The sequence below is a fragment of the Hippopotamus amphibius genome, chromosome 3 (genome assembly GCF_030028045.1).
Source record: "Hippopotamus amphibius kiboko isolate mHipAmp2 chromosome 3, mHipAmp2.hap2, whole genome shotgun sequence".
NCBI classification, from domain to species: Eukaryota; Metazoa; Chordata; class Mammalia; order Artiodactyla; family Hippopotamidae; genus Hippopotamus; species Hippopotamus amphibius.
Window position 1 is genome coordinate 121,335,575 of NC_080188.1, and position 15,093 is coordinate 121,350,667.

The window sequence follows — 15,093 nt, forward strand, 5'->3', positions numbered from 1 at the left end:
TCCAACTGCTTGGAACTGGGTCTGTTATACTGACATCAATTATACTTGGCTAATAGAAGAGGACATCAAAAATGTATATGAACCTCAAAAACTGGTACAAGAGGGTAAAGAAATTATTTTCCAATAAAGAGCTTAAAAAAATGTATATGACCATGCCAAATGGCTCCATTCCTTTGAATAGTGTATCCCAAACTTTACTACTCCTGCATGGATCCCTGTTTAAAATATATTTTTTTTTACTGACCTTTGGCCCTTGCCTTTTTAATCTACTTGTCTAGCTCATGCTTTCTAAGGACACAATGTGTTCCCAGCCCAGACGATGCTGATGCAGAGATTCCAGTCACTCCTCAGAGTACATCCTGCTGAGAAAACAACAGAAGTTACCCAGGGCCCATTAATAAGACAGGATGACAGTTCTGTAACTGCAAGTGGGTAGGGTCTACAAGCCCCATGCCAGCATGAAGAAGATGCAATAGACAGATCTTCACCTTTCACTATTGGTCCCAATAAAGATTTACTGGGGTTTTCATCTCTGAGGGGAAATTTGAGATAGGAGATAGATGGGCTCCAGGCTAGACATTTACAACTGGCCTCCCATTTACATTTCATGTGGAAATGAAGAGGATGAGCTCCAGGCTGGACATTCATTGCCAGCCCCTACTTTACATTTCCTGAGGCAAGAGACAAATGGACTCCAGGACTACATAGTGATGACTGGACTCTTGTCTATATTTCTATACATGCACTTCAATATAAGAAACAGCAAAAGGAATAGGATAAAAAATTGAATATTTGACATTTTTATGACAGAGACAAGGAGGGGCAAAATCTTATTAAGAGATCAAGAGGCCAAACACCCCACGTCCTGGGACAAGGGAGACATTACACATGCACAGAAAAGCTCCTTGGATGTCAAAAAGAAGGGGACAGCACCCCTTAATATGTCATGGCAAGGCTTTCCCATATGCCTTTGGGCTGAAATCCATCCTGGAAAATAGTTGTGCACACATGATGGGGACAGTCAAGGGATCGGTCAGGTGTGAAGAAAGAAACCAGATAATTGGGGATGACCCTGGTTGTGCAGTGATTAAGAATTCACCTGCCACTGCAGGGGAAACAGGTTCCATCCCTGCTCCAGGAAGATTCCACCACCGCAGGCCAACCTCACCAGTGGGCCACAACTACTAACCCTGCACTCTAGAGCCTACGAGCCAAAACTACTGAGCCAGTGTGCCACAACTACTGAAATCCATGTGCCTAGAGACCATGCACCACAACAGAAGAAGCCACCACAATGAGGAGCCCACACAAGAAAATGAAGAGTAGCCACTGTGCCGCAACTAGAGAAACCCTCTCTTCAGCAATGAAGACCCAAAGCTGCCAATAAATAAGTAAACTTACAAAAGCTAACCAGATAATTGGCCCAAAGTAAACAAAGACCCGGAAGAACTGCCCTATATAAGTGACTTAACCACCTCTCTACTGCACTCTTCCTCATTAAGGAGGACGCCCGCATGATTTCTCTCCCAGTATGAACCTCTGCCTTGTTTCTCTCTCAACAAAGTGTTTCTCTGTGTGCTCTCCCACCAGTTTTATGCTATGTCCCTAATAATAAACTGTCTACCTGCTTTTACAGTTTTAGCATCTGTGAGAAATTCATTTTTCAGTGAGGGGCAAGAGCCTGGGAAAAATAGCTCTAGCCTCTAGCCTCGCTGGTCTCATGGCTAAGACTCTTGCTTTTCACCCAGGCTACCCAGGTTCAAATCCTGGGCAAGGAATTAACATCTTGCTTTACACACCACTCACTGCTGCCTTTCTGTACCACAGGACTTTTTTGGACCAAGACATAACTCGCAACATTCTCTTACCTTATCACTGTCACTTCATGGTCGCCAGCTAAAACTCTACTCATCAGATTCGGACTTGAATCCTTGTGGCCAGGAATGGAACCAGACCAAAACCCAAAGTAGTCCAACTGAGATCACACACCTAGTTTCAAAACTCAAGGAAGCTCAGATTCTTGATGTCTCATCTCAGAAAGAATTCAGTGAGAGAGAAACTAATAGGTAAAAGTGGATATATTTAGACAAAAACACATTCCACAGACAGACTGTGGGCCATCTCAGAAGGTGAGAAAGGCACTAGGGTATGGGGTTGTCAATTTTTACAGGTGTGGGTACTTTCATAGGCTAATGAGTGAGAGGGTTACTCCACCTATTTCAGGAAGGGTCAGGGATTACCAAGAATAGGGCCACAGCCCACTCTTTGATCCTTATTCTTGTATTACTGAGGCTCAAGTTCTAGTGGAAGTCAACTTGTCTGCTATCTTGGACTCATTTCACCCTCCTCAGTTACTGTAACATCCTCAGGCTGTGTCATTCTTTGTAAGGTTGTGCCCTGCCCTCTTCCCTCCAGTTTCAAAAGTGTCCCATTTTGGCCTCTTCATATGGATTCCTAACCTTTTTTTCTGGCCCCCAGTTGTCTTTGAAGGCCCTGGACTTTCTGGTCCTTCAAGATTCCCAGGCTTCTCTTTTGCATTGTTTGGCCCAGCCCAGAAATCAGATGTCATCAAGAATCTCTGGATCGTCTCGTGGGAAATGGAATTTAGAGGCCACAAGCTAGGCCTCAGGATAGTCACTGTTATCAAGTTGCCATTGCTTCTGGGCTTTTAGTAGTCAGAGGCAAGAACTACACATTTTCTTAAAAAAGAAAAACAGAAGAAGAAAATTCATTGGTAGAAACATATACTTTCAATTCAAGTTTTAAGACCACAGGGATTTACTTAAGCTTCTTGGTTGTGCAGTTAAATCTCTTTTTTCTCTTCCTCTGAAATGCTTGTTTCATAACAACATGAGGGTTAATTACTTACTTTCTTTAACTTGTAAGCATATAATTGCAATACATTCAAAACAGCAGTAGCAATATCATTAACAATAAGGTGTTGGATACTGTTTCAGATTCCTTTGGATTTTTTTTTTTTTGGTTTTGTCTCTGAGGGAGGGTGTTTGTTTGTCTTTGTCCCTAGAAGATATCCCACTCAGAATGCAGAGTCTAAATTCTGCAATTAAAAGCCATTTAAGTAATGTTTTGTTCTGTGTGGCTTTATCAGCAACTTAATAGAATTAGGTTCATTTGCCTTAGTGATCAAATTCCAAAGATGTGTTTGTTTATCTATTTTTTGATTCTATAACACATTTACATGGTTTCAAAGTCAAACTACAAAACAAGAAGAATTTCACTTCTGGCCCTGTCCCTCCCCCATAAATTACAAGTTTTATTACCTTTTGATTTATTCTTCCACTCTTTCTTATTGGAAATATGTGTATATAGAAAAGCAGCAAAGTATAAGCATGATTCTGATCCCTCTTTTTTCAAAACTAAAAGTGTACACTGAAGATGTCACCAATTCCATGTTTCCCTCCACCTCCATTATACCCAATTGTTCACTTGCTCTATGCCTTATTCAAAGTTCCCCAGTGGATGGGCACGTCAAGTAAGTATCAAATCATTGCCTTTTACGAACAACGTTGTACTGAATACCTTGTACATATGTCTTCTTGTATTTTTGCCAGTGTATCTTTGGGAAAACTCCCTAGAAGTAGAATGGCTGAGCTAAAGGGTTTTTGTGTGTGTCATTTGCTAGGTGCTATCAAATCCCTGCCATAGGGATTGAACCACCAAAACTGAACATTAACAATGTGCAAAACAGAGTAAGAACATGCAGCATCCCATCTAAAACCTACCTGGTGACCAGACCAGCTTCCTGTTGTTCTACCCAAGAGACAGGCCTGGATAGATCACACACCAGAACACCCGGGCCCTGGAAATCCTGGAAGGAGCTATAAAACTCCATTGTCTTTACATTGGCTGGAATAACACTTTAACAGGTAGCTGTTCATCTCAGGCTGATCTGAAGCTTTGAGTGGTTTTTCCTATCTCTTTTGAGAGATAAGACACCGAATAATTATTTCTTTCTGTGTTTGATTTGGTAGACAAAATATTTCAAGGCATGGATCATATTGGGGAATTATATCAGATGCTCAGCAAGTGGACATTATTCAATTCACTGTTTTATATGACCCTGGTGATTTTTCTTTACAAATGGAAGGAAATTAACATGCATATGTTGCATTCAGTCTCTTATTCATTTGACCAACGTGAATAGAACCCTCTCTCTGTCCCCTCTCTATTCCCAACTCTAGAACAGTAATAAAACCCTGCGCAGCCAGGCAGGTGGATTCCACCACACCTTTGTTTCTGGTTTGGCTCACACTATGTTTTTTGAGAAAGAAAAAAAATAATAATACAGGCTAACATATAAAATCAGGGGATTTAAAATAAATATCCCAACTTCTGACTTATCTTGAAAATGTGGCCATCCAGGCTGGGTTCCAGCCTGGCAGATGCTGGCTGGAGCCAAGCAGAGGCTGGCCCCCCTGGTAGGACATGTGCTGCCTGACACATGTCCACAATGCCTGCCCAGCCCTTCCTTTCATTTCTCTTGCCTCCTGGGACATGAGGTTGTGAGAACTGCCCTAGAATGTTATCTCCCTGAAGATAAGGGCTACTTGTTTCTTACTCAACATTAACTTTTCAATATTTAACCAAGACCTCAGCACACCGGGTGCTCCCTATATGTTTGTCGGGTGATATGAAGTATCATGTGGATGCAAGCATCACATTTCTACCAGTGGTGAAATTCTGAAATTCTAATACTACTCTAGCCTAGATTTTTGATGCAGCTGTTCATCACAAGTGCCCCTGATCTGTGCTATCTGCCCTACTGTCTAAAGCCAATCACTCATATGTCCGTGGGCTGACCCTCAAGTTGTCACTTTGCCATTTGTCTTCTTTTCCTTCTGGCATCTCCTGTCAAACTGAGGACAGCAATGCACTTCTCATGAATTTGCTAGGAAGACCACATGAGATCACAAATGTCAAGCATGGCCCCTAGCATTTATTTTGTCCCATTACTAACATTGTCCTGTCTTCAAGTTGGCAAGAGTCTCTCAAAACTTAGTTAGCCCATGTGGTTCAAGTTGGTTTTGCAGCAAAGCCCCAAGGAAGAGATTGCAGTAGAAACCTCTGCATTCTAAGAATTTTCTATGTCCTCTGCCCTAGAACACCAAAGGAGGTAAAGATTTTATCAACAGATTCATATTTCTTTTTAGATCCATTACTGGCCAAAGGGGGCAATTAGGGCAGGTCAGAGCATATATAACTAGGAACATTTGGCCACCACTGTATTCTCTTTCCTGAGTAGTTGGAACTGGGAAAGAAACATGAAGTGGCTTGGGATCCTCGGGCTGCTGGCCCTCTCAGAGTGCCTAGTCATGTAAGTACGGGCACTGTAACTGGCATCATCTCCTTTCTCTGGTTTTCCTTGTCCTCTGATTTTTTGACTCATCAGAGTTAGAAGGAAATATAATCATTCCCTGACAGTCTGAAATAACAACTTGCACTGATTGGTGAGTACCTTGCCATGCACTTGGAGAGGCCCAAGTGGCTTGGGGTGGGCCTGCAGGGTTGCACAACTCTGGGGGTGCAGTCACATCATGACCTCTGTGAGAATGGGACTGTGTCGAATTGTTCAGTACACAGCACCTGCAACTGTAAGTGTGGTCCAATGGAAGAGCACTTCTTCTGTATTTGCTTCTAGGTCTTCTATCTGCTCCCTCTCCATTTCTGTGTGAATGTGTCTGTGTCTTCATCTCTGTATCTCTCTCTTTATCTCTCCATCTCTTTGGCTGTCTCTGTGCATGTAGAAATTTCTGACTTTTTTCTTCCCCTTTTGACTCTTCCTTTCTTCTCTAACCTCTTCATTTCCTTTCTTATACCACAACTCATGGCAGTCTCTCACAACCCTCTCCTTTGCTTGAGACCTGGAGAAAGGTTAGGAAGGCTATGCTGTTTTACCTCTAACATGTAGGGTGACCATGGCCAAGTCAAAAACTGCCTGCATTTCAATTCCCTCCCCTGTAAAAAGAAGTTAATGATCCCACTTCCACCTCCTTCCCAGAGCTTCTCTGAGAAAGATGCAGTGGGGTGGCAATAGCAATGGTAATGGCTGTCATTGGTGAGACTTCCTACATGTTCAGTACTTTATATCCATCATCTCACTTAATGCCCACAACATCCTCTATGGGGGATGGGGGTTATATTTCACCCTTTTACCCATTGGGAAAGTGAGACTCCAAATGCACAACTGACGTCACTCAAGATTACAGAATGGAACCTGTATTCAAACTGAGGTGTTTGCCCTGCTCTTTGAATGGTGTTCTGATAATAACAAGACACTCTAAAAATGCTGGGCAAATACACAGCACTGTCACAATGCAAGGTATGACAGTCACACAATAACATGGACAGATGATTGTTGCCCCTTCTTTTTTTCCATTCTCTAATGCTCGGTGAAAGAATCCCTCTAAGGAAGATCAACACCTTGCGAGAAACCCTCAGGGAGGAAAACCTGCTGACAAATCTCCTGGAGGAGAATATGGATGGCAGATCCCAGAATGAAACTGATGACCCAAAAATTTATCTTCACCCCCTGAGGAACCATGAGGATGTGAGTTTGTTTGGAGGATGCTGCTCCACAGCACCCCCTGGTGCTCTAGCCTAGCACTAGGGTTCACTGGGAGGTACCAGGATGGATGCTGGGCCTGGGGCTCCTGCAGGAAGCAGAAACACTGGGGAACAGGGACCCCATTCCCAGAGGAGAAGGCACTCTCATCTTCAGCTCTTGGTCTGTGGTTACTGGGCCCAGCAATGACCAGGGGGCAGGTAAACACCCATTTCTGTGCCAAAGTAATGTCATTAGTTTGAGGGAGATTTTTCTTTCTGAACTAAGTGAGCCACAGAGGTACAGGTGAAAGGTGAGCCATGTCTGATCAAAAGATAAAGCCAACTGCACATCAAGTTTGAAACCCCAGGCAGAGGAAGGTCAGCCTCCACAAAACCAAGAAGAACACAGAGAAAGTTACTGAGCCCCATGGCCTGTGATGCCATAAAAATCAAACACTCTGGTTATTGTTATTTATTTTTCAAAAGGTCTCAATTCTCCTTCAAGAATGCATAGGCCACCCTGAGGGATAGGCAAATAATAATTTCATGTACAATAAAAGGGCCAATTGTGTGGTGTTCATAGGGCATGCTATGAGCTTAGAGGAAGCACCCAGGGAAGACCGAGGAGGCCCATCTGGATAGGGAACACTCAGGCTGGGCCTTGAAGAGGAGACAGTAGAGCTTCTCAAATGAAGGCACCCAGTTAAGACACCAGTGTTTAACACTCTGTGCTAATACGGCACTAATGCATGTTCAATCCCTGGTCATGGAAGTAAGGCTGCACATAGAAAAAAGACAAATCAAATGAAGGCACACGTCTGAGCAGAAGCTGTGAAGGAGGGTGGATGGGAAATGATTCCAGGAGACATGGGACACCTTGAGGGGAAGCACTCTGGGAATCGAGGGTGGACAGGACACCCAGGCCTACCCTAACCACCCCTCCTGGCGCCTGTAGCTGGCCTACTTGGGAAACATCACCATTGGAACGCCCCCTCAGGAGTTCAGGGTCCTCTCTGACACAGGATCAGCTGACTTGTTGGTGTTCTCCATCTATGACTCCAGCCTTGCTTGCCGTGAGTACCTTCTCTGCTCCCCAATCACCCATCTTATACTCGCTCTCCCACCCACCACCCTTGGCACCCAAGGGACACTCATCTCTTGTGTCTGCAGGTGCTAAGAAGCTCTTCAACCCTCACTTGTCCAGAACCTTCCAGGGCACACAGGAGCTCTTCTACATCAGATATAGCTGTGGGAGTATTTTTGGATCTCTTGGCTATGACACCATCCAGGTAACTGGAAACCATAAGCTGAGTCAGGACTGGCCCTGGGAGTTACCACTGCTTCCAAAACACATGAAGGACCAACTAGGAGGGACAGTCTTTCCCAAAGTCCCCTAGTGACTGACCTCGGCCCTGCAAAACTTGTCCCTGGGGACACAGTGCTGCTTCTGACACACAAACTCCCAGAATGACTAACCCTGAGACTGGCTTGGGGTGTAGATTTGCAGCTCCTTTGCCCATGAGCCACTCAAGGTTCATTTTGCTGGGAGCAGGGAGAGAGGGGGGAAAAAGTACTGACATTTCTATTCTCAGACTTTGCCAGGAACTTTCATGTGTGTAACATGTTTAGTCCTGCAACAACCCCACACAGCAAGTACTATAATTAGCTCCATTATACAGAGGAAGGAACTGAGGTGCACAGAAGCAGGGCCTTGTAAAAGTCAGGCATCTGGTAAGCAGTGGAGTTGGGGTGGCCAGTAAGTATTCACGCAGGTGTGGGGTATTTGGGGAGACAATAAATCTGATGTTGGGCTCCTGAGGGCCACTGAGGGCCTCAGGCCCTGGACAGGGTAAGCTGGGGACCACAGATGTGAGAGTGGTCTGATGAAAGAGTTCTCATTCTAGGGGGTTTGAATGTCCAAAAAATCTGTGGCCTGCCTCTGTCAAAGAGTCTGAGTACTCTCGCTCTCTGTCTCTCTGTCTCTCTCTCTTTGTCTCTCTCTCTCTCTTTCTCTCCTTCTCTCTGTCTCTCTGTCTCTAAGACACACACATTCCCAAAAGCATGTATCCCAGGGAGAATTTTCGTAAGAACACTCGCAACAATATTGTATAATGGGCTTCTGTGTTCCTGGGCAGGTGCAGAATCCACAATGCATTGCAAAAACTTCAGTCCATTTCTGTCATCTGATCACAGTGATGTGAATGAGAAGGCTATCTTGCTATCCACTCATTTTGTCTTCTGGTGGGAATGACTTGGTGCTGTCCTGAGTCTCAGTTTGCCCATGTTTACAGATGGCATGAGACAAATTTGACTCACTTCAGATGGTGTGTGTAGGAGGATCAGGGGTTGGTTAAAATCCACAGCCCTGCACAAATGGAACCTGAATTCCTGTCCCAGCTTGGTCTAACCATCTGAGGTCCACCCAGGGCATAGTCAAGCCTCAGGTCTTCTCTTTGGTCCTAAAGGCATCCCCACCCCACCCCAGTTCCAGGCGCACAACCCAAACCTTAATGAGGAAACCCTCTCCTCACCCATAGATCGGGAACCTTGCCATCCAGGGCCGGAGATTTGGGCTGAGCAGGTGGAAGAATGGGTCTACAGAGACACCTTTTGATGGCATTCTGGGCCTGGGTTATCGCAGCCTGGCCCTCGAAATGACTACCCCCATCTTTGACAACTTGATGGCACAAGGCGTCATTTCTCATCCTGTCTTTGCCTTCTACTTGGGCGAGTAAGTCTGACATGGACGAGCCCTCTCTCTAAATCAGCTACAAGATCCTTTCAGTTGCAAGAAAAATTATAGACCACCTAATCCAGATGTTTCCTGAGAGACTGTCTAGCCCAGCATAACTATGGCCCTAGGGCCACATCTGGCCCCACCACTGGTTTCTCTAAATAAAATTTTATTAGAACACAGCCATGCTCATCGGCTCCAGGGCAGAGGCTTGGTCCAAGACAAGGAGGCAAGAAAGAGAGCAAAGGAAGGTGTGAGGATACAGGCTGCTGAAAAAGGCAACAGGATTTGGTGATGCTGATATGGAAGGAAGGAGAGGGATGGCGGGAATGTTTACTTCCTCAGGAACATTTTATTGGGAGCCCAGGACCAGCTACACAATTGACAGGAGCCAGTTCAAAATGAAAATGGGGGACCTCCTGTTCAAAATGTATTAGGAATTTCAAGACAGGGATAGCAAAGTTGCAGGGCCCTGCTCAGTGTCGAGACCATGGATGTCACACATCACAGGCCCATGAAGCCAACCCTAGGTGAACCTGAACTCAAGCCCTTAGTGCCTCCTAGCCTCGGCTTTTCTGAACAACAACAGGCTACACAAAGGGGAAGGCAGACCTCTCCATCATGTTAGCTTTGAGGGTATCTCTGAGCACTCTGGTTGCTGGAGAAGACAAGTTCCTCTACAAAATGGTGAGTGCTCGGAGCCCAGCAAGGCTGCCAAGCTTTGAACCTCTTCTGTGCCATTCATTAGTGGGTGAGTGGCCTTGGTTTGATACTCAATCCCTCTGTGCCTCAATTTCCACATCTGTAAAATGGGGACTATACTAGTGCCTCTGATGGATAGATAAGCACAGCCCTCAGAGAGTGAGTGGTGTTATTCTCTTAAAAGGAATCCTCCCTCTTCCATCTCTCCTCAGCCAGAAGGAGAATGACAGCATGGTGATGTTTGGTGGGGTGGACCACAGCTACCACAAAGGAGAGCTCGAGTGGATACCAGTGTCTCAAACCCACCACTGGCAGATGACCATGAACCGGTAAGACTCTCCCTCTGAGGGTCACCCCAAGTTATACTCCCACACGTTGACATGGATACATGCAGACACACATAAATGCACACGTAGACACACAGTCACACACAGACACATACACTACACACACAATGACACACATACAAAACACACACACAGACACATAGAAACACACACATTGGCACACCTATCAACATGCACAGGAACATAGATACACACCCAATGACGCACACAGAGACACACACAGACACAAACAGAGACACACAGGCACAAACACACACACAGATAAACATACAGACACACACAAACACACACACAAACACACAGATACACACAAGATCCATGGGCTCATAATCACCCCATGTCTCCCACTCAGGGCCCTGACCAGCATCCTGAACAGGGTCCAGAGAGGTGTGTGCAGCCCAGACAGGCTTGTACCCACTGTGCTTTGAGGCAGGTGGCATGGTTAGAGGACCGTAAATTGCGAGGAAAAGCAGATCAGGGAGAAATTCACCAGCGTAAACATTCTTGTCATAAGATGACCAACTGTCCAGGACTACCTGGTACCAAGGGAGTTCATATTACACAAAACTGCTAGTTTAAAAACAGGGACAGTCCTAGACAAACTGGGAAAACTGGTCTCCTTACAGAGAAGCTTACCAGCAATGGAGAGAGGTGGGCTGCATTCTTGAGACCTGAAAGCAACTCATACAAAGAGACACTACCCCGACCCATTGACACAAATACATATCCTGGGAACACAGTGGGGCAAGGGCTGTGACAGAGAGAATCAGGAAGCTGGGATCCAAGAGTGGCCTGAGAACAAGGGGCAATAATTGATGTGATTCTGTGTGATACCCTCAGACACAAGCTTACGTGTCCTTTGGAGGCTCCCTGGACTAGGTTGGGCATCGACTAGCAGGTAGTCTCAGTGTCTGCGCTGGGTGAGAGGGCAGTGCTGGGAACCAGCCTCTCCCAGGGCAGCCTGTTTTTCCCTCCTCAACACTCTGAGCATCTGTTGCCCCAAAGAACGTCCATCTTCACTGTGTGGGTTGACACATTATTGTTCAGACACCACACACAGGTCTCTGGTTACTCCTCATTCATTTCTTCACTCACTCAATCATTCACTCATTCATTCATTCACTCCACAAACATACATTGTGCATCCACTGTGTGCTGGGCACTTGAGGGAGGCACTGAGGATACAACTTGCCCTTATATCTAGTGAGGCAGACATACATGAGATGAGTCACATACATAATGAATTACAACTTTCCTACATGCTACAAATGAGGAAGGGTCTAGATAGAGTGACCAAGACAGGAGCCTGATCAGGGGGTCTTCTACATAAACTGGGTCGTTTATGTATTCCAAAAGAGAAGGAAACACACATTGTTTATTCTATTGCTTCGAACACATGCCCCACACAGATGGAACAAATGGGAGATACACACACAGCAATAAATAAAACCTACAGAAAACAGATTTTTCCCATCACAATCTGTTGCTTTCCCAAATAATATTTTGAAAACACATTCCTTCAGTCATTATAAAGTTCTTAAAATACAAATAAATTAAATTTGTAAGAAAGTCTAGTAGACCAGATGATTTTTTTTTAATGACACAATTAAGAGTTAAGAGAAAATTTACAGATTAGGCTACAGGTTTAGAATCCTTGAATTAAGCATATATACCAAAATCAAGAGGGCTGACAATGTTCACACTGAGTAAAAGCATTAACTCATGGTAAACACACGACTTCTGGGAAAATGTAAGTGACATTTCACAAGACATTTCACAGTGACACACATGCCAAGGCCCTGAGGCACAAAATAGCCTGGTGCATTCAAGAAATGAAAGGAAGTCCAAGGTTACATGACCAGATCAAAGGAAAGCAGAGAAAAGGCATGAGCTGTAGGGCTGTTCTGTAGACAGTCAAGCAGTGGGTCAATCACGGGAAGAGACTTCAGAGTGATGCTGGTGCCCACTTTCTCCCACTGTCTCTCAGCATCACCATGGACAGAATGGTTATGGGTTGTTTCAACGGCTGCCAGGCCATTCTGGATACCTGGACGGTGTTGTTGGTTGGCCCAAGTACACTGGTCCGCAACATCCAGAAGCTCATCAACGGCACACGTTTTGGTCGAGAGGTGAAGGAACATGCTACAGGGTCACTCTGGGGTTCTCCACACACCAGGGATCTGCTGGGACAACCTCTCTCCACTTTCTCTGACAGTATGTGGTTCCATGTAGCTCCATCACACAACTGCCTGACTTCATCCTCAACATCAACGGCACTGACTACCCAGTGCCCGCTGAAGCCTACATCTGGAAGGTGAGGGGCCAAGCCTGGGGGCCGGTTCTCAAATTTGGGATGGACAGGAATCTTTCAGCTATTGCTAGAAATAGGGGACCCTCTGCAGGCCAAGCCACACCCCTGCAGATGCTGCTGAGCCCCTGTGGTTGGTCCAGTGCCTCCCACAAAACTAACCACTTGAGAGCAGAAGACAGCCTGGACATCCATCATCCTGGAATAAATGGAGACACCACCCCATGCCAGCATGGCGTGAGGCACAAGGAGAGGGGAACACTAAGGGCCTCTGCCCTCAAAGAGCCTCAGTTCCACCAGAGCCCTCAAATGAAAGAACACAGGAAGTCAGCTCAGGCCATCCCTGAAATAGGCCAAGTGACCAGCTGAAGACAGTCTCAGTGTGCTGTCCCACCATCATGATTAACAGTCTCCCTTCCCATCTCAGAAGGATCCTGAGAGATACTCAATTATATGATTTCCCTCTCCTCAGCTGTAATTTCTCCTCGTTAAGGCCCAGGTCCCCCTCTGTGATTGGGCTACCAGACCCCTCTGTGGGGAGGTTAGATGCTCACATGAGTAAAGGGTGCACAGTGACTGCACAGCTCCAGCTCAGGGTTGAGGCTTAATGTCAGCTTCTTGTCGGAGTTCAGAGGAGGCTGATGGGCTCAAAGAAGGCTTTGAGGAAGAGAGGGAATTTCAGTAACTCCAAACCCCCAGCATCATGGAGGCATGAGGAGGCCTGCTTGGGTTGAGGCAAATCTACACTGGACTCCATGCAAATGGCACTGCCAGGGGTTGTGCCAAGTGGTGCCAGGTCCAGATTAGGGGTGATGAGGGCTAGAGACAAGGGGAGCACAAGGTTAAGTCACCCAACCCAGCCTGGAGTGGCCAGGGAGGGTGAGCATGGGTCCAGGAAGTCTTCCTAGAGGGTCAGAGCACTGTCTTGAAGAAAAGGGAGGGGAAGAGGGAGAAGAAAAGGCATTCTCTGCAGAGCAAACACCGAGCATGGGTCAGAAGGAAAGAAACAGGGGCGCTAAGGGCCATTCTTGTCCTTTTTTTTATTATTATTGATTTAAATCCTGTGTTACTTTCTGCTATATATATATATTCAAATTCTTTTGAATTATGGTTTTTCAATGGATGTTGAATATACCTCCCTGTGCTATACAGGAGAACCTTGTTGTTTATCCATCTTCTGTATAGTCGCTTGTATCTGCTAATCCCAAACACCAAACCTTCCCTCCCCCACCCCCAGCCTTCAGGGCAACCACATGTCTTGGCCATTCTTGTTCATGGATGGTCAACCCCCTTCCTTAGCTTCTAACAAAGCCACTTGGTACTTACTAAAGAAGGGAAATAAATCTGAGAAGCTGCCATCTCTGGATAAGGAGGGGGGTGGCAGTTAAGGACTCGGGCTGATAGGGGTGTATTGCCATCTCCCCCAGAGTCCTCAGGGCTTCTGTGCCACCAACTTTCAAGAGCACCCAGAGCCCTCAACCAAGACAGAGACCTGGATCCTTGGTGCCATCTTCCTGAGACTGTATTTCTCGGTTTATGATCGGGGAAACAACAGCATTGGTCTGGCTCCTGCAGTGTAAATGCTGGGGCTGCTTCAGGAATCAGTCAGACACACTCCAAACACACACTCACTCACACATAGGGCATTCCTACCCAGGGATGGTGGTGGACTGTGTCTGGGGCTCTGCAAAGCCCTATTCTTAGTAAAGAATAAAGGATTCCATTCCAGACAGTGCCAATATGAATTGCTGCCTGTCTTTGGGTCGGGGAGGTACATCATAATCCAGCTGGATCTAGAACATTGTGTGAGCCACTAGTGAGAGGACCCCAACTCCAACTGGCTTCAAGGAAAGAGGAAGCCTTTTGCAAGGATAATGAGGATCTGGGACACAGACACCAGAGCAGATCCACACATCTCAGTGAAAAGATCCAATAAATCAGAAGCCATCAGTTCAGTCTTTCTCTCCCTTCCTTTTTCCCCTCTTTCATTTTTGATTTTCTTAGCCTGACAGCTTTCTCCATTCAGGCTTCTGTACATATATCCTCAAGGGGTCTAACCTGTAGGGAAAGAAGCTCAGAAAACATCAAGGTACCAGGGAGCGCTCTGATTGATCCACCTCAGATCATGTGTCCAGCCCTAGACAAAACATCCTGGCCAGAGGCATGGAGTATTATGATTGGTTTTACTTAGTTATTTGTCATTTTCCAAACTGATTGACACTTTCCTCCACCATCATGGGACAGGAGCTGGGGAGAGGCCACCTGAAAGGATGTGGTAGAAGGACGTGTTACACCATGGATGACATGGTGACTGCAGCACCAACTCCACCACCTCCTCACTCATAGGAATAATAAGGAGTAATAAAAATAGATTCTATTCTTCCCATCTCAGAGGATATCTGGCAGTGGCCTTCTCCTCCAGGGGAGTTCTGGGTGAG

General features: G+C 45.8%; 1 protein-coding gene across 1 annotated transcript; it reads left to right on the forward strand.

The window, feature by feature from the left end:
* The first annotated feature begins 5,282 nt into the window (after window positions 1-5,282).
* Window positions 5,283-14,235, forward strand: LOC130848767 (pregnancy-associated glycoprotein 2-like). Its single transcript, XM_057727167.1, has 9 exons — window positions 5,283-5,335; window positions 6,418-6,568; window positions 7,520-7,637; window positions 7,735-7,853; window positions 9,102-9,295; window positions 10,213-10,329; window positions 12,335-12,476; window positions 12,563-12,661; window positions 14,083-14,235. Exons 1-9 carry the CDS (start codon window positions 5,283-5,285, stop codon window positions 14,233-14,235), a joined length of 1,146 nt encoding a protein of 381 aa, XP_057583150.1.
* The last annotated feature ends 858 nt before the right edge of the window (window positions 14,236-15,093 follow it).